We start from the raw sequence: 26,680 nt of genomic DNA, 5'->3' as shown, positions 1-26,680 counted from the left end.
CATTTCCTGTGGTGTCACTTCCAGGTCAAGGCCAAGTGATGTTACTTCCAGGGCACACTGAACCAAAACTCCACCAAAACCAAAACTCCACCTTTTCCTATGATGTCACTTCCAGGGTACTCCCCCAAACCTGCCTCTTCTTCTGAAGTAGCTTCATTTTCAGAAAAATCTCTCTGAAACTCTTGCTGAGCCAAAATGGGTGTGGAAAGTGGGTGGTCTGCAACTTTTTCATACATTCCCAGGGTCCTCTCTTTCCACCCTCACACCTGCATGCACCTGTTTTTTTTGTCTTCTCCAGCTTGCAAGCACTCCTAATGCCCATGTTCAATTGCCTGCACCACCTACACACCCCTTCCTCAACAGCACTGGCCAGTGTATGCAGTTGGAAGTGCTGCTGCCATTGCCATCAGGAATGCCAGCGCTGTGTACCACCCACACTGTGCCCTGGCAGCTGCTCTACCTCAAAATATGCTGACACATTTAGTAGGCCCTTCCTTCAGCTGCTACTACTGGAATCCTGTCTCAAGCTACAACCAAGCTTGCTTGGTTTCAAGAAAATCTTTTGACAGCTATTTTTCATACTTTTCCTTGACTGAAACACTGGGAAATTGCTGAGAAAGGTAGCAGAGAATTGTACTGCAATTAATGAATTATTTTCAAGTTATATAAAGTTCATACAAGCTTTTCTGCAGTTATCCCAAAAAGAATATTTATGAGGGGCTTGCAGCTTTTTACTGGCTGTGTTTCCCATGCCTTTAAAAGCAACCTGTTGTGCAGATATTTAGCCAGTGAACTTCTTTCATCCTTTTTAAAATCTACAGGAAGAGTTTAATTTTGGTGTCAGACAGCTGTTAAAAGCAGGACCAGTAAAATGGTGCCAAGTTCATAGTACCATCTCTTCCAGTGCTGTTGAGATATACAGCAGTAATCTCCAATAATCTCTTTCTGCCCCACACCTCCTTTGCCACACACCCCTGGTGTAGCCAATCCTCCTGGGCTGTTCTTACAGGACCAATCCTCCAGGGCTGTTCTTACAGGACCAACTGTAAGCTCTTGGAGGATTGGCTACATCAGGGGATCGTGGCCTAATAAGCAAAGGAGTTCCTGCTGCAAAAAAAGCTTTGATTAGCACTAACGGGCAAGTTCATCAGTGGAAAGCTCTAGCCTCTAAGGCACCCTTTATTGGCCTTTCAGGGGAACTGGCTGGCCACGGGACCAAACAATCTGGGACCAAACAGACCACAGGCCTGGTGCAGCAGCTTTTTGTCATGGTCATTTTAAAAATTTGCAAGCTTTTATTTCCTTCTAGTGAGCATGTTATTTAAAGAACGATTTTCTAAAGCTATGCTCTACCTCCTTTTCCTTCACAGGCATAATTGCTAACTGGTGGGGGTGGAGACTGATATCAATTTTTAAAAAATTCACCAAGGGGTAAGCACAAACATGGGTGGGCCAGACAGGTGGAATTCAGAGCGCAGCCAGTTCTGGGAGAGAGAACGCAGCATGCTGTCACTGATTTCTGACTAGAAATCTTCCTATTCTGAAAAGTAATGCTTATGTTAATCAGGGGTCATTTCATGGAAAAGAGTGTGCAAGAGCTCATTAGCACAACTCATTTGCATAAGGAGAAGAATTGCAGATTTATACCCCGCCTTTCTCTCATAAATCAGAGACTCAGAGAGGCTTACAATCTCCTATATCTTCTCCCCCCACAACAGACACCCTGTGAGATGGGTGAGGCTGAGGGCTCTCACAGAAGCTGCCCTTTCAAGGACAACTCCTGTGAGAGCTATGGCTAACCCAAGGCCATTCCAGCAGCTGCAAGTGGAGGAGTGGGGAATTAAACCCGATTCTCCCAGATAAGAGTCCATGCACTTAACCACTACACCAAACTCATTTACTTATGCAACACACCCCTGACATCATCAGAAGGTATACTAAATCAGGGGTCCCCAACCCCCAGGCCGTGGACCGGTACTGGTCCCATGACCTATTAGCAACTGGGCCGTGAGTTGTATATTTATTTCATTATATATTACAATGTAATAATAATAATACATTGGATTTATATCTTGCCCTCCACTTTGAATTTCAAAGCAGCTCATAATCTCCTTTACTTTCCTCTCCCACAACAGACACCCTATGAGGTGCAATGGGGCTGAGAGAGCTCTGACAGAAGCTGCCCTTTTAAGGATAACTCATACAAGAGATATGGCTGACCCAAGGCCATTCCAGCAGCTGCAAGTGGAGGAGTGGGGAATCAAACCCGGTTCTCCCAGATAAGAGTCCACACATGTAACCACTACACCAAACTAATGGAAATAAAGTGAACAATTGTATCATCCTGAAACCATTGCACCCCTCCCTCCCACTCGGTCCATGGAAAAAATTCTCTTCCACAAAACCGGTCCTGGTGCCCAAACGGTTGGGACCACTGTACTAAATTATATCAGTTCAGCATCTACTTTAAAATGCTTCTTGAATTATAATTGTCATAATAAAACCTTACTCCCATCATACTTTTTAAATGACTTTCTCCTATGTGGCCAAAGTGGCATGAGGAAGATTTCCATCTGTCTGCTTTATACGTTTTGTTTATTTTCCCATTTTCTGTTGGGAAAAATGTTTGAAAGTTTGTCAAATCTTATAGTTCAGCAAAATTCTCACAGGGGGTTTGAACAATGGAGCCCAGAAGCAAGGGGTTGCGGGTTTTTTTGGTGCGGGGAAAGAAGAAAGAAAGAAAGAAAGAAAGAAAGAAAGAAAGAAAGAAAGAAAGGAAAGAAAGAAAGAAAGAAAGAAAGAGAAAGAAAGAAAGAAAGAAAGAAAGAAAAAAGAAAGAAAGAAAGAAAGAAAGAAAGAAGAAAGAAGGAAAGAAGGAAAGAAGAAAGAAAGAAAGAAAGAAAAGAAAGAAAGAAAAGAAAGAAAGAAAGAAAGAAAGAAAGAAAGAAAAGAAAGAAAAATAAGAAAGAAAAGAAAGAAAGGAAGGAAGGAAGGAAGGAAGGAAGGAAGGAAGGAAGGCCCTGTGGCACAGAGTGGTAAAGCTACAGTACTGCAGTCCCTAAGCTCTGCTCATAACCTGAGTTCGATTCTGGCAGAAGTTGGATTCAGGGAGCTGGCTCGAGGTTGACTCAGTCTTCCATACTTCCAAGGTTGGTAAAATGTGTATCCAGCTTGCTGGGGGTAAAGTGTAGATGACTGGGGAAGGCAATGGTAAACAACCCCAGTAAAAAGTTTGTCGTGAAAAAGGTGAAAGCAATGTCACCCCAAGGTTCGGAAACAGCTCATGCTTGCACAGGAGACGACCTTTACCTTTTACTTTTAAGAAAGAAAGCACAATAAAATTCAGAGGCTCCACTCCTGCCCAAAATGAGGGCTGCTTAAAGTATTGCATTGCTTTGATTTCCAGATAAAGGGTCTTAGGCAGCAGGTGATGGGAAAAGAACTTCCTCTGCTGAAACGGCAGAGAGCTCCTTCCAGATAGAAGTGATCTAGAAATTCCAGTGTCTGAATCAAGACAGCTTTGTATCGTCACCTACAGGATCTGTCCACCGGCCCTCTTTATTTTTCTAGGCCAAACGTATCTTTGGCCTTTTTCTACAGGATTTCTCTTTGAGAACCATCTGTCAGGTCCCCAGTGCCCATCTGAACCCTCTCCAATTAAACTTGAAAGCACGCAAATGCATTCCAGAGAAAGATGCAGAAATTGAGGAAAGGTTCCTTCCTAGCCCCGCTTTCGCGAACCAAAACAAATCAAAATAGAGTCAACATACTTACCTTTGCAGTTTCTCTCTGTGGAATGGTTCTCCAAAGACTGGTTCCCCTTGTCCTGGTCTGTGCTTGTTACCCATTTGTCTGGCCCATTGGAAGCAGATGTCTGGAAATAAAGAGGGGAGATGTTTCACCTAAACATTGAGCAAAACAGCGTGAGTTTGTAACTGAAGAATGATACGATTCTAAGCAGAGCTGCACCCTTCTGAGTTCATTGACACTGCTTTGGACTGGACCATGGGTGGCCAAACTTGCTTAATGTAAGAGCCACATGGAATAAACGTCAGACGTTTGAGAGCCACAAGGGAAGGAAGGAAGGAAGGAAGGAAGGAAGGAAGGAAGGAAGGAAGGAAGGAAGGAAGGAAGGAAGGAAGGAAGGAAGGAGCGCAAAGGAAGCTCTGGCTCTTTCCTTCCTTCCCCATGGAACTAGGAGAGGGAGGAGCCTCAGCCAATAGAGAGAAGAGAGGCTTGGCTCGGTAGTTCTGATGTGTGACTGAGAGCGCCTGACAAAGCAAGCCATTCCTCTGCTCCTCCAAGGGAGGAGCCTCAACCAATGGAGAAAACAGAAGTTTTGCTCTGTAGCTCCTGTGCAATTGAGCAAGCCTTGCAAAGCAAGCTCTTATGCAGAAGGAAGCAAGAGAAAGAGAAAGAAGGAAGCAGATGACAGCCATTTGTTCGAGGAGCCTGACAGGAGCTCCCGGGCCGCACGTTTGACACCCCTGCTTTAACCACTACACCTGATTGTCTTTTTACACTGCTTCTTGTTTGTCAGACTCTGGCTTCTCTCCCATCGCTGTTTTCGCTGTGAAATATTCAACCAGCGTCGGTCCCTGTAATGTGTGACCCACCAGCAGTTTAAACAAACTAATTTCGTCAGATGATAATTATAATGCTCTCAAGTTCAATCGATGGTATTCGCTGCATATTGATGAATGAAACGGCTGAGCTGTATCTGCATCGGCCTTTTCTTCAGCGGCCATAATTATAAAGTAGCAAAACAGAAAATAGAAAATTGCCCTCTTCTGATTATATTCACTGTTGTCCATACATCAAAATGGTCATAAAAGTTGAGCGTGTCGGCAAATGTTAATACTATAGTGATAGGGCCTGTTAATAATTTCTTTTTTTTTTTTAAGCGTCTATATGTGCTGAAACGAGCTTCTGCACATCCAAAGCTTTTTTGTAGCAGGAACTCCTTTGCAGATTAGGGCACACACCCAGGATGTAGCCAATCCTCCAAGAGCCTACAAAAAAGAGCCCTGTAAGCTCTTGGAGGATTGGCTACATCAGGGGTATGTGACCTAATATGCAAAGGAGTTCCTGCTACAAAAAAAGCCCTCTGCACATCCCATCAGTTTTGAGACACTCTTTATATGTGAAGGTGTGTTCTCAAGAAACACGACCCAGGCAGGGTTAAGCCTAGCATGGTGATCCCAATAGGGGCAGGTTTTCGCCCTGTTAAATCTCCCAGAATGCGCTCTGTTTTATCTTCCTTATAATTCAGTGGGACCCAAGGAAAACCGAGCAAGAGGAGGAGTTGGATTTACAGCCCATTCTTCACTACCTGAAGGCGTCTCGGAGCAGCTTAGGGTTGCCAAGTCCCCTGGGGCCTCCCGTACCTATTGTACCATAGAGTTTTCCCTCCAAAATTGCTAGAGTGTCCAGGAAAACCATAGAGTTTTCCTGGAAATGCCCAGAGCAGCCAGCACACGACATCACCGGCGCAATGACGTCCCTTCTGGGTGACATCATCACACTGGCGACATTGGGAGAGGTTCCCCCTGCTGGCCCAATGTGGGCCAGTGTGTTGGGAACCTCCAGGGTGGGAGAACCCCTGCCTGGCCCGGGGGCTTGGCAGCCCTAGAGCAGCCTAAAATCACTTTCCCCTTCCTCTCCCCACAACAGACACCTTGTGAGCTAAGTGGGGCTGAGGCTGCTGTGGTTGACCCAAGATCACCCAGCTGGCTTTATGCGGAGGAGTGAGGAATTAAACACGGTTCTCTGGATTAGAGTCCACTGCTCTTCACCTCTACACCAAAGAAGCCCACCTCCGTCATCTTCATATTCCTGTAGTGGACTTTATTTCTTATGCTGGCAAAATCACAACTTGTAGTGTCCGGATCTTATGCAAGTTGTAAAGCTCCTGAGAAGAAATGCTGCCCACCCAGGAATTCAACCCAATATCATTGTGGTGACTGCACTCTTTGTGTCAGATTCAGGTCCAGTCGCCTCTTAGAGCCCCCCAAAGTTTTCAGGGTACACATTTTCAAGAGTCAAAGCTCCTTTTGTCAGATATTAGCTTTGAACCTCTAAAGTGCAGGGGCCGTTTTGTAGAAAAATAGGTGGTGGGGCTCATTAGCATATCCTCCTCACCAGCCAAAAGCAATCCAACACAAGAAAGGAGAGCCCCAGGCGAGCGAGGCCTGCTTGGGCTGACTAGAGACCCAGCCGGCCCAAGCAGGCCTCACTCACCTGGGGCTCTCCTTGGCCACCATCCTTCCACAGTCAAAAGGCCAGCAAGCCATCTGCCACCCAAAATCACATAAGAAGTGGAGAAAGGGTGGTGTGGGCTTCTCCAGGGGTTAATGAGGGCTGCTGGGGGTGTGGCAAAGCTTCTGGTGGCTGGCTGGCTGCCAGCTCTCTTAATCCAGGGATTAATTCAGCTCCTGCTGAATTTAAGGCCTGCAAAAGTGTATACCCCAAAAATCTTGTGGGTCTCTAAGGTGCTCCTGGACTTGAACTTAGCTGCTCTCTGAAACGATGTGTGTTGAAACCAGCTGCAAACTCAGAACTGGCATGAAGGGAGAGGGGAGGAATCAGCCATCAAGCACAAGGTATTTGGGTGCTTATATTTGTTAATGGCTCTGTCCAAAGTAAGACAACGGCATACCATCTCCAGGGCTTTTTTGTAGAAAAAGCCCAGCAGGAACTCATTTGCATATCAGGTCACACCCCCTGCCATCACTGGAAGTGACATCCCCTGTTTGGTAGGTTACTTCCCACACATATTGACACATACAGTGCCATCAGTTGTATTTCATCGATGCGTGTTCTCACAGAGCCCAATGAGAGACCTCGTTTCCCCCAAAAAAACATGGTCGGAGAGAGAGGGCCATGTGTGCAGGATGGGCATCAACAGGCCCAGCTTCTCCTAGGAGGGGGCACTCATGGACAGCTCCACATCTCTCATTCTCTTTGCAAGCCCATTGGAGGCTGGAGGCAGCAGAAAGGATGGAACGCATGGTCTGGGAACATGTGGCTGCCTGGTGCCTTCCCTCTGCCAGAGGCCTTTTTTGAGCCACAGCCCTGGCCAAGCCAGCTGGAACTGAGTTCCTGTGCATTTCTGCTCAAAAAAAAAAAAGCCTTGACTATCTCACACCCTGCTAGAATGTCATTCCTAAAGAGACAGAGATGGCTAAGAGCTAAATGACTAGATAATGAGTGCTTTATTGAGGAAGACTACGACTGATTCCACACTCACCTTTCTCCGGGGCAGGCTTCCGTTTCTGGGCGGAGCAAACTGGCGATTTCACACCAATTGAGCAGGGCAAACTCGCAATTTGTCCCACTGCAGTGTAAACCTGTTTTTTCAGGTTTACACTGTGGCAGGGCAAATCGTGGGTTTGCCTCCTGCAAGATGCTGGCGCGGAGCAACTGGTGCGAAATCGCCAGTTTGCTCCACCCAGAAACGGAAGCCTGCCCTGGAGAAAGGTGAGTGTGGAATCAACCTCCGTATGGGTTCTGTAAGGGAAGATCTCGTCTTACTAACCTGTTAGAATTCTTTAAGGGGGTGAACAAACATGTGGACAAAGGGGACCCAATTTATGTTGTTTACCTTGACTTCCAGAAAGCTTTTGATAAAGTTCCTCATCAAAGGCTCCTTTGTAAGCTCGAGAGTCATGGGGTAAAAGGATTGGTCCTCTTGTGAATCAAAAACTTGTTAATTAATAGGAAACAGAGTATAAATGGGCAATTTTCGCAGCGGAGGGTGGTAAGCAGTGGCTCAGTACTGGGTCCGATGCTTTTTAACTTGTTCATTAATGATTTGGAGTTGAGAGTAAGCAGTGAAGTGGTTAAGTTTCCGAATGACACTAAATTTTTCAGGGCAGTGAGAACCAGAGAGGATTGTGAGGCACTCCAAAGGGTCAAGGCTGCGGGAGTGGACATCAACATGTTCTTATGCTCCTCTTAAAGCAGGAAGGTTCAAGATAACTCCAGGGGGTGGGGGGGGGCAGACTCTCCCAAGTGGAAACTATGAATTCTCTCTTGCTCTTGTGTCTGGAGCAGCTCGTTGGAAAGGCTAGACTAAACTTTTACATAGGGACACTATCTTGCCTATGTGACAAGGGACTATAAGTCCCAACAATGAGAACTAAGGTAATGCCAAACTTTAACTACAGCAACTTCAAGTAATACTAATTTAGGGAAAATACAGAACACAGGGAAGGAGTCACGTGCTTCCACTTTTTCTTTATGCCCTCTCTCAGTCCAAATGTTTGAGAAGAATCCATGTATTCCTTTTATTCATTTACTAACTTTCTTATACGTTGAATGCTAGAAGCCTAGTCTCTGGAAATATACCACACTTCTTCACTCCTGTTATCTGAAGTGCAGTAATGGAGTGGATAAGTGAGAAAACCCACTGTTCCTTGGAATGCAATAGCTCAGAATCGTAAAAGTTGTGATAGATCACTCTGTATTAGCTTGTAGGAGCAAAGGAAGAGGCATGACAACTAGGCAGAGCCATTAAGCAGCAATGTGGGGGGGGGCGGTGCTAGATTTGTAACACCATTTAGCAGGAGATACTCTCAGGCTGTGATCACCCAGACTAAATAATGCACTTTCAACCCACTTTCAATGCACTTTCTAACTGGATTTTACTGTGTGAACTGGCACAATCAGCTAGAAAGTGCACTGAAAGCAGATTGCAAGTACGTTATTTAGTCTGGGTAACTGGAGCCCTAGTTAGTTTTTGGTAACCCACTGGAGCAATTCTGTCTGAATCAGAGACTCACAGCGGCTTACAATCTCCTCTACCTTCCTCCCCCACAACAGACACCCTGTGAGGTGGGTGGGGCTGAGGGGGCTCTCACAGCAGCTGCCCTTTCAAGGACAACCTCTGCAAGAGCTATGGCTGACCCAAGGCCGTTCCAGCAGCTGCAAGTGGAGGAGTGGGGAATCAAACCCGGTTCTCCCAGATAAGAGTCCGTGCACTTAACCACTACACCAAACTGGCTCTCCTCTCCCATGGCACCAAGCCAAGACTTGGGATGGATGCAGAGTTTCCCGATCTCCAAAGGGACCAGCTCAAAGAAACAGAGCGGGCTTATGAGTTTGTTCCTTCACAGTCTCTGAAGACAAACCATGAACCCAGCGTATCGGTTCTGCTTAGCAAACACATTTAACAAAATCACATTGACAGGCAGTGAAGGGCCATTTGACCATTTCTCAAGCAAAGCTCTAAAGGTCAAGCAACCAATCTGCATCAGTAGCCCTGGAGATAACGATACAACAGCTTGTTTAAATTAAAAGTGGTTCTCAAATAATAACATTCACAACCCTCGTTGTGTGCTACAAGGCTCGAGAAACTCTTCTTTGACAGCCAATCAGCTGATATCACAGTGGATCCGATCCATTGGCTGCATGTACCCACTCTGTAAAGCAGGGGTGGCCACATGTGGCTCCTTCACACATATTGTGTGGCTCCTGAAGCCCCCACTGCCCTGTTGGCTGGCAGCTTGGAGAATGCATTTAAAGTTGCTTTCTTTCTACCTCCTCTCCCAACCTCCTCCCTCCCCATCTATTCCTTCCTTCCTTCCTTCCTTCCTTCCTTCCTTCCTTCCTTCCTTCCTTCCTTCCTTCCTTCCTGCCTGCCTGCCTGCCTGCCTGCCTTCCTTCCTTCAAACATCTGACGTTCATGTCTTGAGGCTCTCAGACATTTGATGTTCTTGTCTTGCAGCTCTCAGACATCTGGCATTTATTCTATGTGGCTCTTATGTTAAGCAGGTTTGGCCACCCCTGCTGTACAGTAAGTTCCCACTATGGAACACCTTTCAACAGTGCCACAGGGGCGCCTTCTGGTGAAGGCTGCCATGCACAGGGGGAGCAAGGACATCTTCTCCTCTTGGTGTTTTTTTTCTGACCTGAAGGCACCAGGCAGGTATGTTGCCAAATAAGGCACCCAACACCATTGGGAAGGCAAAAGCCCCTCCTCCCATCATGCCCCCACAGTGCTCTTAAAAGGAGTTCCCTGGTAGGAACTTCTCCAAATTGCAAGCATGTTTGGTGTAGCGGTTAAGTGTGCGGACTCTTATCTGGGAGAGCTGGGTTTGATTCCCCACTCCTCCACTTGCACCTGCTGGAGGGATCTTGGGTCAGCCATAGCTCTTTCAAGAGTTGTCTTGAAAGGCGATCAGTTTTTCAGCCCCACCCACCTCACAGGGTGTCTGTTGTGGGGGAAGAAGATAAAGGAGATGGTAAGCCGCTCTGAGACTGATTCAGAGAGAAGGGTAGGGTATAAATCTGCGGCCTTCTTCTTCTTATGCCAATTTACAAGATAATACATGGGATGGAGAAACTAGAGAAAGAGGTACTTTTCTCCCTTTCTCACAATACAAGAACTCGTGGGCATTCGATGAAGTTGCTGAGCAGACAGGTTAAAACGGATAAAAGGAAGTACTTCTTCACTCAAAGGGTGATTAACATGTGGAATTCACTGTCACAGGAGGTGGTGGCGGCCACAAGCATAGCCACCTTCAAGAGGGGGTTAGATAAAAATATGGAGCAGAGGTCCATCAGTGGCTATTAGCCACAGTGTGTATATGTGTGTGTATATGTATATATGCATATATGTGTGTGTGTGTGTGTGTGTGTGTGTGTGTATATATATATATATATATATATATATATATATATATATATATATATATATATATATATATATATATATATATAATATAAATTTTTTTGGCCATTGTGTGACACAGAGTGTTGGACTGGGTGGGCCAGTGATCTAACATGGCTTCTCTTATGTTCTTAATTATAATTCAAGAAGCATTTTAAGGTAGATGCTGAGCTGATATAATTTAGCACAACATCCAGTGATGTCAGGAGTGTGTGGCATATGCAAATGAGTTGTGCAAAAGAGTTGCGCTAATGAGCTTCGGCACCTCTTTTTCTACGAAATGACCCACCCCCTGCTTCTCACAAAGCACCCTCAAATCTCAACGGCAAACCACAATTCCCAGGATTCTCCAGCAGACGGGGCGAAAACGGTGAGAGGGGGACAGCTCTCCCCCATCCTGATTTATTTCCATTTCACTTTGACTCTCCTTTCAAGCTGCGATGCAGTTGTAGCTTTAAAGCGGCGACATATTGCAGAACATCGCTCGCTATGTTAATCCCGTTGCATAAAAGCAAACAATAAACTGTCACAGCAATTGCGAGGTTGCCATCCGATGATGGCGTTAAAGATCAGTCACAGCGCTAAGCATGGTGCATGAAAGAAGTGTGCATATATTTAATGGATTAATATAATTTTACACATCTATCGCCGATCGTTTGTTCCCCCAACAACATGCTGCTGAAACGATGTTCTTTTGGCATTTCTTGGTGACAATAGGAATCTGTCAATGAATCTATCATCTCCGGTAATGAAAAGCTCTGAGGACTTCCCGGCGCTTGGAGATATTGACTTTTATTAAATTAACCGCTTTGAAAATAAATGCTGTACAAACCATTAAGACGTTTAAAGAGCTACAGGGGAAAAGAGCAAATGACGCAGCCACACATGCCTAATTTCACAGCATATTAATGTAAATTAATTAATTTAGCAGATATACCAGGACTACGGAGCCTCCCGAGATGAATGCTGGCATGCGCCGGTAGGCACTCAGAATAGAAAACAATGAATTGCGCGCATATATATAAGCTTACAGGTTGGAAGGGATCAACCGGAAGAAAATATATGCTGGGTTTGATGGTAGTCCATCACCCGTGAAAATAAAGTGATTTGACTCTACCCGAGTATTGAGGAGGGGCTGTGGCTCAGTGGTGGAGCATCTGCTCGGCATGCAAAAGGTCCCCAGGTTCAATCCCCAACAGCTCCAGTTGAAAGGACCAGGCATTAGGTAGTGAGAAAGACCTCAGCATGAGACCCTGAGTAGACAATATTGGCCTTGGTTGGCCAATAGTTTGATTCGGCATAAGGCAGTTTCATGGGTGTTCATGGGCATTTCATATCTCGTTCACCACATCTGTGGATGGTTGGACACACACCCTTAGCGCCATAAAATGGCCAGTGGGATCTCATTTCTTAAGGAAAATAGCAAACATTGCATGAATTATAAACTGCAGCTCATGTTAATAAACCAGATTGTCTATTCCAGGAGTGTCGAACTCATAAGGACTGGATCTGACATAAATAAGAAGATGAAGAAGATATTGGATTTATATCCCGCCCTCCACTCTGAAGAGTCTCAGAGCGGCTTACAATCTCCTTTACCTTCCCCCCCACAACAGACACCCTGTGAGGTAGATGAAGATATTAGATTTATATCCCGCCCTCCACTCTGAAGAGTCTCAGACTGGCTCACAATCTCCTTTACCTTCCTCCCCCACAACAGACACCCTGTGAGGTAGATGAAGATATTAGATTTATATCCTGCCCTCCACTCCGAAGAGTCCCAGAGTAGCTCACAATCTCCTTTACCTTCCTCCCCTACAACAGACACCCTGTGAGGTGGGTGGGGCTGGAGAGGGCTCTCACAGCAGCTGCCCTTTCAAGGACAACACCTGCCAGAGCTATGGCTGACCCAGGGCCATGCTAGCAGGTGCAAGTGGAGGAGTGGGGAATCAAACCCGGTTCTCCCAGATAAGAGTTCACGCACTTAACCACTACACCAAACTACACCAAACTGAGACCTTATCAGGCCAGGCCACGTTGGGCCGGGCCATATGTGCATCTATTTAAGATTAAGTAGCAGAGATATAAACTTTATAAAGGACAAAGACAAACACAATTTAAAAAGTTTTTTATTAAATAAAAAAACCTTAAAATGTGCTTAAAACATAGCATTTGTCGGTCTTAAAGGTGCTTTCTTTGTATCTCTCCTACGGGATCCAGGGAACTGGGCAAAGGAAGCTCTGGCTCATTCCTTCCTTCCCCAGGGGACCAGGAGAGGGAAGAGCCTCAACCAACAGAAGGAAGAGAGGCTTGGCTCAGTAGCTCTGCTGTGCGATTGAGAGACCAAATTAAACCAACACACTGGTTAGCTGTAATGGCACACAAATAAAGAACAATTTTCATTACTGTCAATGATGACAGAATCTTGTTATATTTTACACAGTATTATTGCCTCTCAATATGGAGCATTAAATCAACAGGCAGAGTGCATAAAGTCCAATAAGCAAAGAAATTAATTCACAAAGTCCTTAATAAATTCACACTCATTAGTTCTCAAATGGAAACCATCAAGACCATGAGAAATCTAATATGAAGTCCTAGTCCACACGATACTAGATAATCCCTTGTTCCGATGACTTCCTCCTCAGTGAACCCCAGATAGTAACGGCATGTATCAAACTATGCCATCAAAGTGGTTTTATGTCCACTCTGTATATTTTGTGGGTTCAATTGATTAATTGTGTGATTAAGTCCAAGTTTTCAAGTAATTATTTTAGACAAGGCACTCTATTGATTCCAAAGCATTTAAGGCAAATATTTCTAAGACAAAGGGTGATTGAGAGGAGCCCAGCAATGAAACCTCTGCCTCACCCCTTTCCCTTCCCAAGGGAGGAGCCTCAGACAATGGAGAAAACAAAGGCTTTGATCTGTAGCTCCTGTGCGATTGAGCAAGCCTTGCAAAGCAAGCTGTGATGCAGAAGGAAGTAAGAGAGAGGGAGAAAGAAGCAGACAATAGCCATTCGCTCGGGGGCCTGATATGAGCCCTCTGGGGGCCTGATTTGGCCCCCAAACTGCATGTTTGACACCCCTGATCTATTATTTCCCCCACTGAACACAATGCAAGAGGAAATTGGAGAAAATTTTTGGAGAATTTTTTTTAACCTAATTACAGGTCTTTTTTGTAGCAGGAACTTCTTTGCATATTAGGCCACCCCCCTGATGTAGCCAATCCTCCAAGAGCATACAGGGCTCTTCTTACAGGGCCTATTGTAAGCTCTTGGAGGATTGGCTACATCAGGGGGGTGGGGCCTAATATGCCAAGGAGTTCCTGCTACAGAAAAGCCCTGCTTAATTATATATTGCATGTAAACCCCACAGGGGTACACAAGATCAAGGCCACAGAAATGATTCTACCATTATTTGGCTCCCATGGTGTTAAACCAAGAGTTGCAACAGTACAAGCGGCAACCAGTCTCTGCACAAATGTAAGGAAGCAAAATCTGAAAACGAGTCCAAGTAATTGGAAATGAAAAAAAAAGAAAAAGAAAAGAAGGGAGAAAAGTAATTAGAGGTAGTAAGCATGACTAATGACTGTAGTACTATTTGGGCAATATTCTAATTAGCAAAGACAATGCGCTTCTCCCTTTCTCAGCTCACTCTGTTTAAGGCCAGCTATATCGATCACTGCCTACCTCGTGTCAATTGCCATAACGACTTGATATTCTCATTTTCCCTGTGTCGTTCTTCATCATGTCATTCCTTCCTGTCCCTCCCCCCACCAGAAATTGGGTTGCTACGATAAGGAAGTTCTTAAATTAATCTGCATGCGCTTGCTTCACTCTAACAGTCTTCTGCCAAAACGCAGGGACCGAGAGGGACTTAGGAGGGGCTGTTTTGCAGTGAGGAAACTTCACCCCAGAACCTCAGCAACAATTTAAGTAGGTTCCAGGGACGAGAGGATGCTTTGGGCCAAAAGATGCATTGGGGCGTTTGCAGAAAGAGATGGCTGGAAGAAAGAAGAGAGACAGACAATATGCTTAGGGCTGCCAAGCCCCTGGCCCCGGGCAGGGGTTCCCCTGCCTGGGAGGTTTCCAACCCGCCGGCCCACATTGGGCCAGTGGGGGGAACCTCCCCTGATGTCATCAGCGCGATGACATCACCCGGAAGTGACGTCATCGCACCAGCGACGTCGCGTGGCGAGCGCTCTAGGTGATTCCGGGAAAACTCTATGGTTTTCCCAGACGCTATAGCCATTTGGCAGGGGAAACTCTATGGTACAATAGGTACCCATGGTCTTTACCACAGAGATTGAGAGAATTCCTAGAGTGTCACTCGATGCAGGGACATCAATTCTGAGTCTCCACCCAGGAGGGACATCATCACATCATGCAGTGCCCCCCCTCCCCATGTTCCACCCCGAAAAGTTTCTGAGATTGCCAGATGCAGGCTGGCGACACTATCACGACCAACCGGTCAGCGTATGAATTGAAGTGCTGGATACCAGAATTAAAACTGCTTCTGATCTAGTCCCCAACATACAACTTCCGGCACGCATTTCCAGGAAGCCAAGGACACCGTGACCAGAAAGCAAGGGATTGCTATTATTAAATTGCATATGCTTAAACATTACTGAATTTTGCACACAGTATACAATAAAAAAAGGACACGCAATCTCCTCTTGCCACACCAGAGTCCCAGAAAGCTCTGGAGGTCTCCAAGTTTGGCTTGCAGCACTGAACAGATTGTCCAGTCAGTTGCTCTGCAAATGACATCCCTAATGCTAAGACAGAATTTAACATAAAGAAGACAGCTTCGACAAGTGGATCGATCTTCCAAGGTTAGCACAAGCCCTCCTGAAGAGTATGGGGCTTGTGCCAGGAGAGATCGTGATGAGCGAAAGAAATAAGGTGCTGAAACCACATCAACGGAACCCAGAAAGCAAACTTTAAATAGCATGCATGGCTCCCTAGCAGGTCAAATATCCACCCCTGGGGCAATTTCAGATGCAGAAAATTGTAGCATTGCCAACCTCCAGGTAGTGGATGGAGATCTCCTAGGATTCAAGCTATCTCCAGGCAACAGAGATCTGTTCCCCTGGAGAAAATGGCCACTTAGGAAGATGGGCTCCAGGTGGGTTTTTGAGCAGGAATGCAGCTCCAGCTGGCTTGGTGTCAAAAGGTGTGGCCTAACATGCAAATGAGTTCCTGCTGGGCTTTTTCTACAAAAAAGCTCTGTGTGAAGCAATGGTGATTTCAGGGGTGTGGCCTAATATGCAAATGAGTTCCTGCTGGGCTTTTTCTACCAATAAAGGCCTGGTGGGCTCTATGGCATTATACCCCACTGAGGTTCCTCCCCTCCTTAAACCCCACCCTCCTCAGGCTCCACCCCCAAAATCTCCAGGTATTTCAAACCCAGAGCTGGATACCCTAGAGAACAGTGTGGCAGAGAAGGTCATGTGATAAAATGCAGGGGTGGAATTCTAGCAAGAGCTCCTTTGCATATCAGGCCGCACACCACTGAGCCTTGTAAACTCTTGGAGGATTGGCTACATTAGAGGTGCATGGCCTAATAAGCAAAGGAGCTCCTGCTACAATTCCACCCCTGGATAGAAGTAATGTCGAGTTCAACCCTCAGGGAGCTGTCTGTCTGAAGACTTCTGTGAAAATGGCTCTCCAACTCATGGGAGCTGCATGCCCCCCTGCTCTGAGCTGAAAGGCACGTTACCTCCTGTGCCTAAATTTGCCATATGGTAGCTGCAAAGAAGGCAAGAGAAGAACCCACACGGCTTGCAGCTGATGAACAGAAATTCATTTTGTAGCCCACCATGGTTAGAAAAGGTCGATGAAATAATCGATCGCATCTCTCACGGTAATGAAATTAAGCCAACTTAAGGGACAAAGTCAATGCACAACGCAGTGCTAAGCCAGAGAGGCAGAGGAAATAAGATGGCCATGAGACAGGACAGTGTTTGTTATCAGGGCTTTTTTGTAGCAGGAACTCCTTTGCATATTAGGCCACACACCCCTGATGCAGCCAATCCTCCAAGAGCTTACAGGGCTCCTAGTACAGGGCCTACTGTAAGCTCCAGAAGGACTGGCTATATTGGGGGTGCGGCCTAATATGCAAAGCAGTTCCTGATACAAAAAAAAAGCCCTGTTTGTTATTAAAGGAAAGAAACCCTCCATCTTTTTGTGAAATGCCTCAAATCTCTATAGCAGGGGTCCCCAACCCCTGGGCCATGAACCGGTACCAGTCCACAGCCTGTTAGCAACCAGACTGTATAATTACTTCATGATATATTACAATATAATAGAAATAAAGTGCACAATTATATCATCCTGAAGCCATCGCCCCCCTGCCCGGAGAGCCAGTTTGGTGTAGTGGTTAAGTGTGCGGACTCTTATCTGGGAGAACCGGCTTTGATTCCCCACTCCTCCACTTGCACCTGCTAGCATGGCCTTGGGTCAGCCATAGCTCTGGCAGAGGTTGTCCTTGAAAGGGCAGCTGCTGTGAGAGCCCTCTCCAGCCCCACCCACCTCACAGGGTGTCTGTTGTGGGGGAGGAAGGTAAAGGAGATTGTGAGCCGCTCTGAGACTCTTCGGAGTGGAGGGCGGGATATAAATCCAGTATCTTCATCATCTTCTTCTATCTTCTTCATGGAAAAATTGTCTTCCACTAAACTGGTCCCTGGTGCCAAAAGGGTTGGGGACCGTTGCTCTAGGTGGCTATCAGTGACCTAACAGTGGCTACTACCAGTAACTAGAGTCTCCATATTCAGAGGCAGTGGACCAGGCATGTCGGGGGGGGGGGGCAGGAAGTGGCAGATGAAACCGGTTGTCTTCATACCGTTTCTGGGCTTCTCAGAGGAATCTGGTTAGACATTACTGACTTTGATGGACCGAAGGGGGTCTGATTCAGCAGAAGAGAGTTTCATGTGTACCAGCTGAGTTTTCTACAATTCCTATATAATTGTAGTTTTCTACAGTTCCTTTCCAACATAAGCTGGCTTTCCGATTCACCAATATTCTCATTCCTAAGAGGCTGTGCAGGGGAAGGGCCCGTGCCGTGACCTGAATTTGCCATCCTATTTTGCCTTTTATGTAATAACTTTTGAAATACGAGAGCTCCACTTTCTAGAAGAGCAGCGAATGGGGGGGCAAATACATTTTCGAGGACCTGGAATTTTAGCAGGGTTATCTGTCACTGTTGGCAGTTTGGAAGAGATACAGAGAGCCTCTCTAAGGCCGGCTATTGTGTGATGCCCTTTCAGTAAGGGAAAAAAACGGACGTGTTGCAGTCAGAGCAGCGGACCGAATCGCGCAAGCCGAGCTTGAAAATTCAGGCACGTGGAGTCCCAAGTAACCAGTCGAGGAAGGCGAGAGGGAAGATTCAGCTTTTATAGCTCAGATTTTTCCACAAGGGTTGGGAGATTCATCCTTCACTTACAAGCCACCTTCAAAACACAATGCAAGGCAGCTTGGAGCATACATAGAATCATAGCGTTGGAAGGGACCTCCAGTTGGAAGGGTCATCAAGCCCAACCCCCTGCACAATGCAGGAAACTCACAAATACCTCCCCCTAAATTCACAGGATCTTCATTGCTGTCAGATGGCCATCTAGCCTCTGTTTAAAAACCTCCAAGGAAGGAGAGCCCACCACCTCCCGAGGAAGTCTGTTCCACTGCGGAATTGCTCTAACGGTCAGGAAGTTCTTCCTAGTGTTGAGCCGGAAACTCTTTTGATTCATTTTCAACCCATTGGTTCTGGTCCTACCTTCTGGGGCCACAGAAAACAATTCTACACCATCCTCTATAGGACAGCTTTTCAAGTACTTGAAGATGGTTATCATATCACCTCTCAGCCACCTCCTCTCCAGGCTAAATATGCCCAGCTCCTTCAACTTTTCTTCATAGGACTTGGTCTCCAGACCCCTCACCATCTTCCTCGCCCTCCTCTGGACCCGTTCTAGCTTCTCTATATCCTTCTTGAAATGTGGTGCCCCAAACTGAACACAATATTCCAGGTGAGGTCTTACCAGAGCAAAGTAAAGCGATACTATCACTTCATGTGATCTGGACACTATACTTCTGTTGATACAGCCCAAAACTGCACATGCCATTTTAGCCACCACATCACACTCTTGACTCATGTTCAGCGTATGGTCCACTAAGATCCCTAGATCCTTTTCGCACATACTACTGCTAAGACAAGTCTCTCCCATCCTATAGCCATGCATTGGATTTTTCCTACCTAAATGTAGAACTTTACACTGGCAGTTAAGGTGACCAACCTTCAAGTGGTGGCTGGAGATCTCCTGCTATTACAACTGACCTCCAGGTGACAGACCAGGTCGCCCTGAGAAAATGGCCGCTTTGGAAGGTGGACTCTATGGCATTCTACCCCACTGAAGTCCCCCTATTCCCCCAAACCCCTTGGTCCACAGGTTCCACACTCAAAACCTCAAGGCATTTTCCAGCCTGGAACTTGCGACCCTATGGATAGTGCGTGGGCACCACAGTATACTCTTTATACTTCTTTTTACTGCCACAGGAGGTGGTGGCACATACAAGCATGGATGGCTTCAAGAGGGGATTGGATAAACATACAGAGCAGAGGTCCATCAGTGGCTATTAGCCATAAGGTATTGGTGGAATACTCTATCTGGGGCAAGTGATGCTCTGTATTCTTGGTGCTTGGGGTGGGGGGGGGGACAACCATGGGAGGGCCTCGAGTGTCCTGGCCCCACTAGTGGACCCTCTGATGGCACCTGGGTTTTTGGCCACTATGTGACAGAATGTTGGACTGGATGGGCCATTGGCCTGATCCAACATGGCTTCTCTTATGTTCTTATGTGACACAGAGAGTTGGACTGGATGGGCCACTGGCCTGATCCAACATGGCTTCTCTTATGTTCTTATGTGACACAGAGTGTTGGACTGGATGGGCCATTGGCCTGATCCAACATGACTTCTCTTATGTTCTTATGTGACACAGAGTGTTGGACTGGATGGGCCATTGGCCTGATCCAACATGGCTTCTCTTATGTTCTTATGTGGCACAGAGAGTTGGACTGGATGGGCCACTGGCCTGATCCAACATGGCTTCTCTTATGTTCTTATGTGACACAGAGTGTTGGACTGGATGGGCCATTGGCCTGATCCAACATGACTTCTCTTATGTTCTTATGTGACACAGAGTGTTGGACTGGATGGGCCATTGGCCTGATCCAACATGGCTTCTCTTATGTTCTTATGTGACACAGAGTGTTGGACTGGATGGGCCATTGGCCTGATCCAACATGGCTTCTCTTATGTTCTTATGTGGCACAGAGAGTTGGACTGGATGGGCCACTGGCCTGATCCAACATGGCTTCTCTTATGTTCTTATGTGACACAGAGTGTTGGACTGGATGGGCCACTGGCCTGATCCAACATGGCTTCTCTTATGTTCTTATGTGACACAGAGTGTTGGACTGGATGGGCCATTGGCCTGATCCAACATGGCTTCTCTTATGTTCTTATGTGACACAGAGTGTTGGACTGGATGGGCCATTGGCCTGATCCAACATGGCTTCTCTTATGTTCTTATGCCTCTGAAAATGCCCCCTGCTCATTTGTATTAATTACCCTCTCGAACTTTGTTTGCCCTTGGTGACGCTAACACCCAGCCAACTCTAGTAGAGCACCAGGCAACAGGGTGTCCTGCCATCTTCCTTTCACTGTGTGCTTCCTGATTGGCTAGCTTCACTGATGCAAGTGGTCCAGGATCAAGCTGTGGAGCCTTGTGTGCAAAAATCCTGTTTTGTGAGCTGCTGGCATTAACATTGTGAGCTACTGCATAAATTAGTTTGCTTTGAGGCCATCCTTCCTGAGCTAAGACAAAAATGTGTGAGCCAGAGGCTAAAAAACTGTGAGCTAGCTCACGCTAACTCAGCTTAGAGGGAACACTGCAAGGATGTACTTTCAGTTTTGCTCGACCACATATGCACTCAGAGACATCAACATGTAACAAAGTATGATTGGCGAAATATTTTCATTGTGTCATCCCATTACATGCTCCCTGATTGGTTGAGACTGCCTATGGGATTACTCTGGAAAGAGGAAAGAAGTCATAACCAGGAGAGAGGGCAAAAAGAAGAGGGGGAGGAGGATTTATACCCCGCCCTTCACTCCGTGTCTCAGAGTGGCTTACAATCTCCTTCCCTTCCTCTCCTCAGAACAGACACCCCGTGAGAGTGCTCTGAAAGCACTGCTCTTGAGAGATCACCTCTTTCAAAAACTGTGACTGACCAAAGGTCACCCAGCAGCTGCATGTGAAGGAGTGGGGAATCAAACCACAGCTACTACCATTACACCAAACTGGTTCTCACAGTTTAGAACAAGATCTGACAAAAAAGTTTAGAACAAGATTTCCCAAGAAACATTTCTTCCCATCCTGATCCGGAAATAATTCTTTTCAGACTGAAAACTGAAATAGTAGATTACTAACTTATTGATTGCAGTTTGTTCAAAAAGAGAAATGTTATTGCCTGGATTTTTTAAAAGCAGGGGGAATAAAAGTTAACAGAATACATAGATGAAAGACTTCAAGCCTTCTATGCTGAATCATGCAAAGCAGAAAAAGAAGAAAATTCTAATTACTTTCTCCCCCCAAAAAATCCTCATTCCTCTAAATTAAAAGACGAACAGCAAGAAATGCTTGTTCATGAAATATTACCAACATTTCCATAGCTAGCTGAAACATGTCACCAGAAAAGATATCAAGGCTGGATGGATCAAATAACATAAAAACTTTTAGTGATACTGCTGCAATTCTATTTTATGTCAAGCCTTGACAGATGCTAAAATCAGAGGAGGATGGCCTCTATCGATGCGCAAAGCAAGTTTTTTTTTTTCCAGTGGCATTGAGACCTGATTGAGATTCAACAGCCTGTAATAATTACAGGCCAAATCCTCTTACAAATGCGGACACGAACACGGTCACGTCTCAGCCGCTAGACAGGGGAGCAGTGTGTCAGCTCTGATCTGTCGAGATCAGGCTGCTTTTCACTGCTAACAGCTATGGCTTGGATCATCTGGGGAGGAACAACTGATGCATTACCAGCTTTAATATCACAAAACAGGCCAATGATGCATTACCACTACATGTAGACAAAGCCTGCCATGTCCAACTTGGAGCTAGTTTGGTGTAGTGGTTAACTGCGCAGACTCTTATCTGGGAGAATCGGGTTTGATTCCCCACTCCGTCGCTTGCAGCTGCTGGAATGGCCTTGGGCCAGCCATCTCTCTTGCAGAGGTGTCCTTGAAAAGAGCAGCTTCTGTGAGAGCTCTCTCAGCCCCACCTACCTCACAGGATGTCTGTTGTGGGGGAGGAGAGTTCAGGAGGTTGTAGGTCACTCCAAGACTCTGAGATTCAGGGTGAAGAGTGGGGTATAAATCCAATATCTAGCCAATTTGGTGTAGTGGTTAAGTGTGCGGACTCTTATCTGGGAGAACCACGTTTGATTCCCCACTCCTCCACTTGCACCTGTTGGTATGGCCTTGGGGTCAGCCATGGCTCTCGTTAGTAGTTGTCCTTGAAAGGGCAGCTGCTCAGAGAACCCTTTCAGCCTCTCACACCTCACAGGGTGTCTGTTATGGGGGGAGAAGACACAGGAGATTGTAAGCCGCTCTGAGTCTCTGAGTCAGGGAGAAGAGCGTTTATATAATTCTGCAATTCTTCTTCTTCTAGCGTTGCCAGATCACTTGTGGGGGATGGGGGGTAGGGTTGTCAAATCAAGGTTGGAATATTCCTGGAGATTTGGGGATGGAGCCTGAGGAAAACAAGGGCCTCAGTGAGGCACAGGGTCATGGAGTCCACCCTCCAAAGCATCCATTTTCTCCAGGAGAATGAGGGTTGCCAGGTTCTACTTTCTCACCAGCAGGGGGTGGGAGGGAGCTTTCCAGGAGTGGGGGAGGGGTGACATCACTGCAGGGGTGGAATTCTAGCAGAAGCTCCTTTGCATATTAGGCCACACACTCCTGATGTAGCCAATCCTCCAAGAGCTTACAAGGCTTCTTCTTGTAAGTTCTTGGAGGATTGGCTCCATCAGGGGTGTGTGGCCTAATATGCAAAGGAGCTCCTGCTAGAATTCCACCCCTGCATCACTGCGCACGATGTTCTCAGCGTGAGGACATCACACAGAAGTGACATCATGCCACGGACGTCGCGCTGCAATTCTCTGGTATTCGGGTCAGAATTCATTCCAGAGCGTGCAACGTCCCCAGCATGATGATGTCACTTCTGCATGATGTCATCATGATGGGGACGTCACACTGGGTGCTGGCTGCTGAGGGCTGGGCTTCCCCTTTTGGCCAGCAGAGAGCAGGAGTCTGCAAAATCAGGGGACCCCCATTCCCACCTGGGGCCTGGATCTCTTTAGTTGGCAGATGAGCTGTAATTCCGGAGGCATCCCCAGGTCACACCTGGAGGCTGGCATCCCTGCTTGGAGCATATGCCTGGCCTGGCCCTCGGCCTTCAATGGCATCCACTCCCTCTCAGTCTCAGTGACTGGAATAGGATTGCCAAGTCCAATTCAAGAAATATCTGGGGACTTTGGGGTTGGAGCCAGGAGACTTTGGGGGTGGAGCCAGGAGACATTGGGGCGGAGCCAGGAACAAGAGTGTGACAAGCATAATTGAACTCCAAGGGAGTTCTGGCCATCACATTTAAAGGGATAGCACACCTTTTAAAATGTCTTCCTTCCAAAGGAAATAATGAAGGATGGGGCACCTTCTTTTGGGGCTCATAGAATTGGACCCCCTGGTCCAGTTGTTTTGAAACTTGGGGAGTACTTTGGGGAGAAGCACTAGATACTATACTGAAAATTTGGTGCCTCTACCTCAAAAAACAGCTCACCCAGAGCCCCCGAAACCTCCAGATCAATTCCCCATTATACCCTATGAGAATCGGTCTCCACATAGGGAATAATGAAGTGCTCAGCAGACGTTTCCCTCCCCCCACCCCGTTTCTGGGGACTCTGAAGCGAGGGATTGGCCTTTCTACTCACGAGTTGCTGCCAACTTCTTCAAAGTAACACAGACACACCATCCCAAGAGGAAGCCTTTCCAATCCGGGACTGAAGCCTCAGGCGGTAGAAAGGCACATTGTCCTCTGGGGGTGGGAAGGAGCCTGGGAAAGCGGAAGAACCCCCACTGGGACCTGGGGATTGGCAAGCCTAGACTGGAACAAAGACCAGGCCAGAAAGAGACAAGGCGGGCACATTAGCTGGGCCAGCTCAGGAGGGGTTGGTCCCCTTAAAAGCCACAGAGGCGGCGGCAGCTGCAAAGAAGTGATGGGTCTGGTTTAGGATGGCTGGACTGGTCAGGCAGCCAACCTTATCTTCACTTCGCAGAGTGATTCTTCTGAGCTTCAGTGCAGCACTGTGGCCTAGTCCAATAGTTACCGCACTATCTCACAATGCACAAAGAGCCTTTGCTACGGTTGCCGGGTCCAATTCAAGAAATATCTGGGGGTGGAGCCAGAAGACATTGGATGAGGAGCCAGGAGCAAGGTTGTGACAAGCATAATTCAACTCCAAAGTTCTGGCAATCACATTTAAAGGGACTGCACACCTTTTAAATGCCTTACCTCCATTTGGAATAATGAAGGATAGGGGCACCTTCTTTTGGGGCCTCATAGATTTGGACTCCCTGGTCTAATCTTTTTGAAACTTGTGTGGTCTTTTGAGAAGAGGCATTGGATGCTATGCTGTAAATCTGGTGCTTCTACCACAAAAAACAGCACACACACACACACACCCAGAGCCCCAGATAACTGGTCTCCATAAGGAATAATGGAGTGGCCAGCAGACATTTCCTCCTCCCTCTCCCTGGTTTCTGATGAAGCGAGAGAAGGGCCTCCAAACTGGGGGATCCCCTGCCCACACCTGGGGATTGATAACCCTAGTTGGTCCCCGTAAAAGCCACAGCAGTGGCAGCAGCTGCAATTAAGGACACCTGCTTGGCCAGGCTCAGGAGTGAAAGGATTGAGTGAGAACCACAGAATCATAGAATTGGAAGAGACCTCCAGGCAGGACCAGCACTAGGGTGCATGGTGCCCTAGGCAGACTTGAGGCCCACCCCCCCCCTCCGCAGCACCCCACTGCTCCCCTCTGCGTGCCTCCTCCTCCCTCCCTTCCCCGCCAGGTCTATTTCAATGCCCAGGAATGAGTGGTTGAGCACCACATTCCCAGGCTATTTAAAGTACCCCCTCGGGATCAGCTGATCAGCAGGTAAAACCGAGCCAGAGGCTCCCAGTTTCTATGCCGGCCCTCCCATGCACTTACTGTCAGTGCCAGGTTGAGGGGGTAGAGCCACCAGTGAGCCACTGAAAAAGCAGCAGCCATTGCTGCCCCCTTCCAACTTCCTTTCCAATCCAGGAAGGAAGTGGGGAGGAGGCAGCGGCGACCGCCGCTTTTTCAGCAGCTCGCTGGTCCTTCCTGCTGCTGCTGGCCTGTCCCCTCAACCCAGCACTAACAGTGAGTGCACAGAAGGGCCAGCATAGGAGCCGGTAGCCTCTGGCATGGTTTTACCCACCGATCAGCTGACTGATGGGGGATACTTTTAGATAGCCCAAGAGCACGGCGCTCCACTGTCCATTCCCAGGCATTGAGATAGACCTGGTGGAGAAGGGAGGGAGTAGGAGGCTGGGCAGCAGACGAACTAGGAGTTTGCGTAGGGGGAGGGGGGAGGCCACATTTGGTGCCCCCACCCTGCTGGCGCCCTAGACAACTGCCTAGTTTGCCCAGTGGGCAAGCCAGTCCTGCCTCCAGGATCATCTAGTTCAACCCCCTGCACAATGCAGGAAATACATAGAATCAGCCAAGAGCTTTCCCCCCTCTTATGGGGCTGAGACTTCTCATGAGGAGGCAGAGCCTCACTTGGGCTAGCGTGGAATAAAAGGGGACTGGTTCCAGCAAGACAAGGAGGAAGGGAGCACCTCAGGATGGGAGGGCCGGCATAAAAACTGGGAGCCTCTGGCTCAGTTTTACCCACCGATCAGCTGATCGTGGGTGGGGAGGGCTTTAAATAACCTGGGAGCATGGTGCTCGACCACTCATTCCTGGGCATTGAAACAGACCTGGCGGGGAAGGGAGGGAGGAGGAGGCACACAGAGGGGGGCAGTGGGGTGCTGCGGAGGGGGGTGGCAGGCCGCAAGTCTGCCTAGGGCCTTGGAGCTCTCCCAGAATTACAACTGTTCTCCTGGCAACAGAGGCCAGTTCCCCTGGAGAGAACAGCAGCTTTGGAGGGAGGAATCTGTGTGGTATTATATCCTACTGATAGCATAGCCAGCCTTTTGTTTGGATCTGGCGATCTCTCACTATTACAGTGGACTGCCAGATGACAGGGACTCATTCCATCTGGAGAAAATGGCTGTTTTGAAGGGTTGGCTTGATGGCACCGTACCCTGCTGAGGTCCCAATCAGTGTTCCCCCTAAGCTGAGTTAGTGTGAGCTAGCACACATATTTTGAGCCTCCAGCTCACACATTTTTGTCTTAGCTCAGGAAGGATGACCCCAGGGCACACTAATCGATGCAGTTGCTCACAACTTTAATACCAATAGCTCACAACTTTAATACCAATAGCTCATAAAGTCAATTTTTTGCTCACAAGACTACAGCTTAGAGGGCGCATTGGTCCCAACCCTCCCCAAACCCTACCGTCTCTAGGCTCCATTCCCAAAATTTCCAGATATTTCTCCACAACAGCTATTTGCCTGCCTCCCTCTCTCCCTGTCTTGCAGCTCTCAAACATCTGATGCTAAGAACATAAGAGAAGCCATGTTGGATCAGACCAATGGCCCATCCAGTCCAACACTCTGTGTCACACAGTGGCCAAAAAAAAAATTATATATATATATACACACACATACACACACACACTGTGGCTAATAGCCACTGATGGACCTCTGCTCCATATTTTTATCTAATCCCCTCTTGAAGCTGGCTATGCTTGTAGCCGCCACAC

The 26,680-nt window shown here is 47.3% G+C and overlaps 1 protein-coding gene across 8 annotated transcripts in view; it reads right to left on the bottom strand.

Annotated features, from left to right (window-relative positions):
* DLG2 (discs large MAGUK scaffold protein 2) overlaps positions 1-26,680 on the bottom strand; it is a 1,647,444-nt gene that overhangs the window by 1,451,892 nt on the left and 168,872 nt on the right. For all 8 annotated transcript variants that reach the window (XR_009555217.1, XM_060234983.1, XM_060234984.1 and 5 more), the window contains exon 4: positions 3,771-3,874. Coding sequence is in view for 7 of the 8 variants with exons in the window: in XM_060234983.1 (XP_060090966.1) it covers positions 3,771-3,874 (104 nt within the window). In the remaining variant the exon portion in view is untranslated. The remainder of the gene's footprint in view (positions 1-3,770; positions 3,875-26,680) is intronic.

The sequence above is a fragment of the Heteronotia binoei genome, chromosome 3 (assembly GCF_032191835.1).
Source record: "Heteronotia binoei isolate CCM8104 ecotype False Entrance Well chromosome 3, APGP_CSIRO_Hbin_v1, whole genome shotgun sequence".
Classification (NCBI taxonomy): Eukaryota; Metazoa; Chordata; class Lepidosauria; order Squamata; family Gekkonidae; genus Heteronotia; species Heteronotia binoei.
The sequence above is the reverse complement of the archived record's forward strand: the minus strand, read 5'-3'. Positions and strand labels throughout refer to the sequence as shown.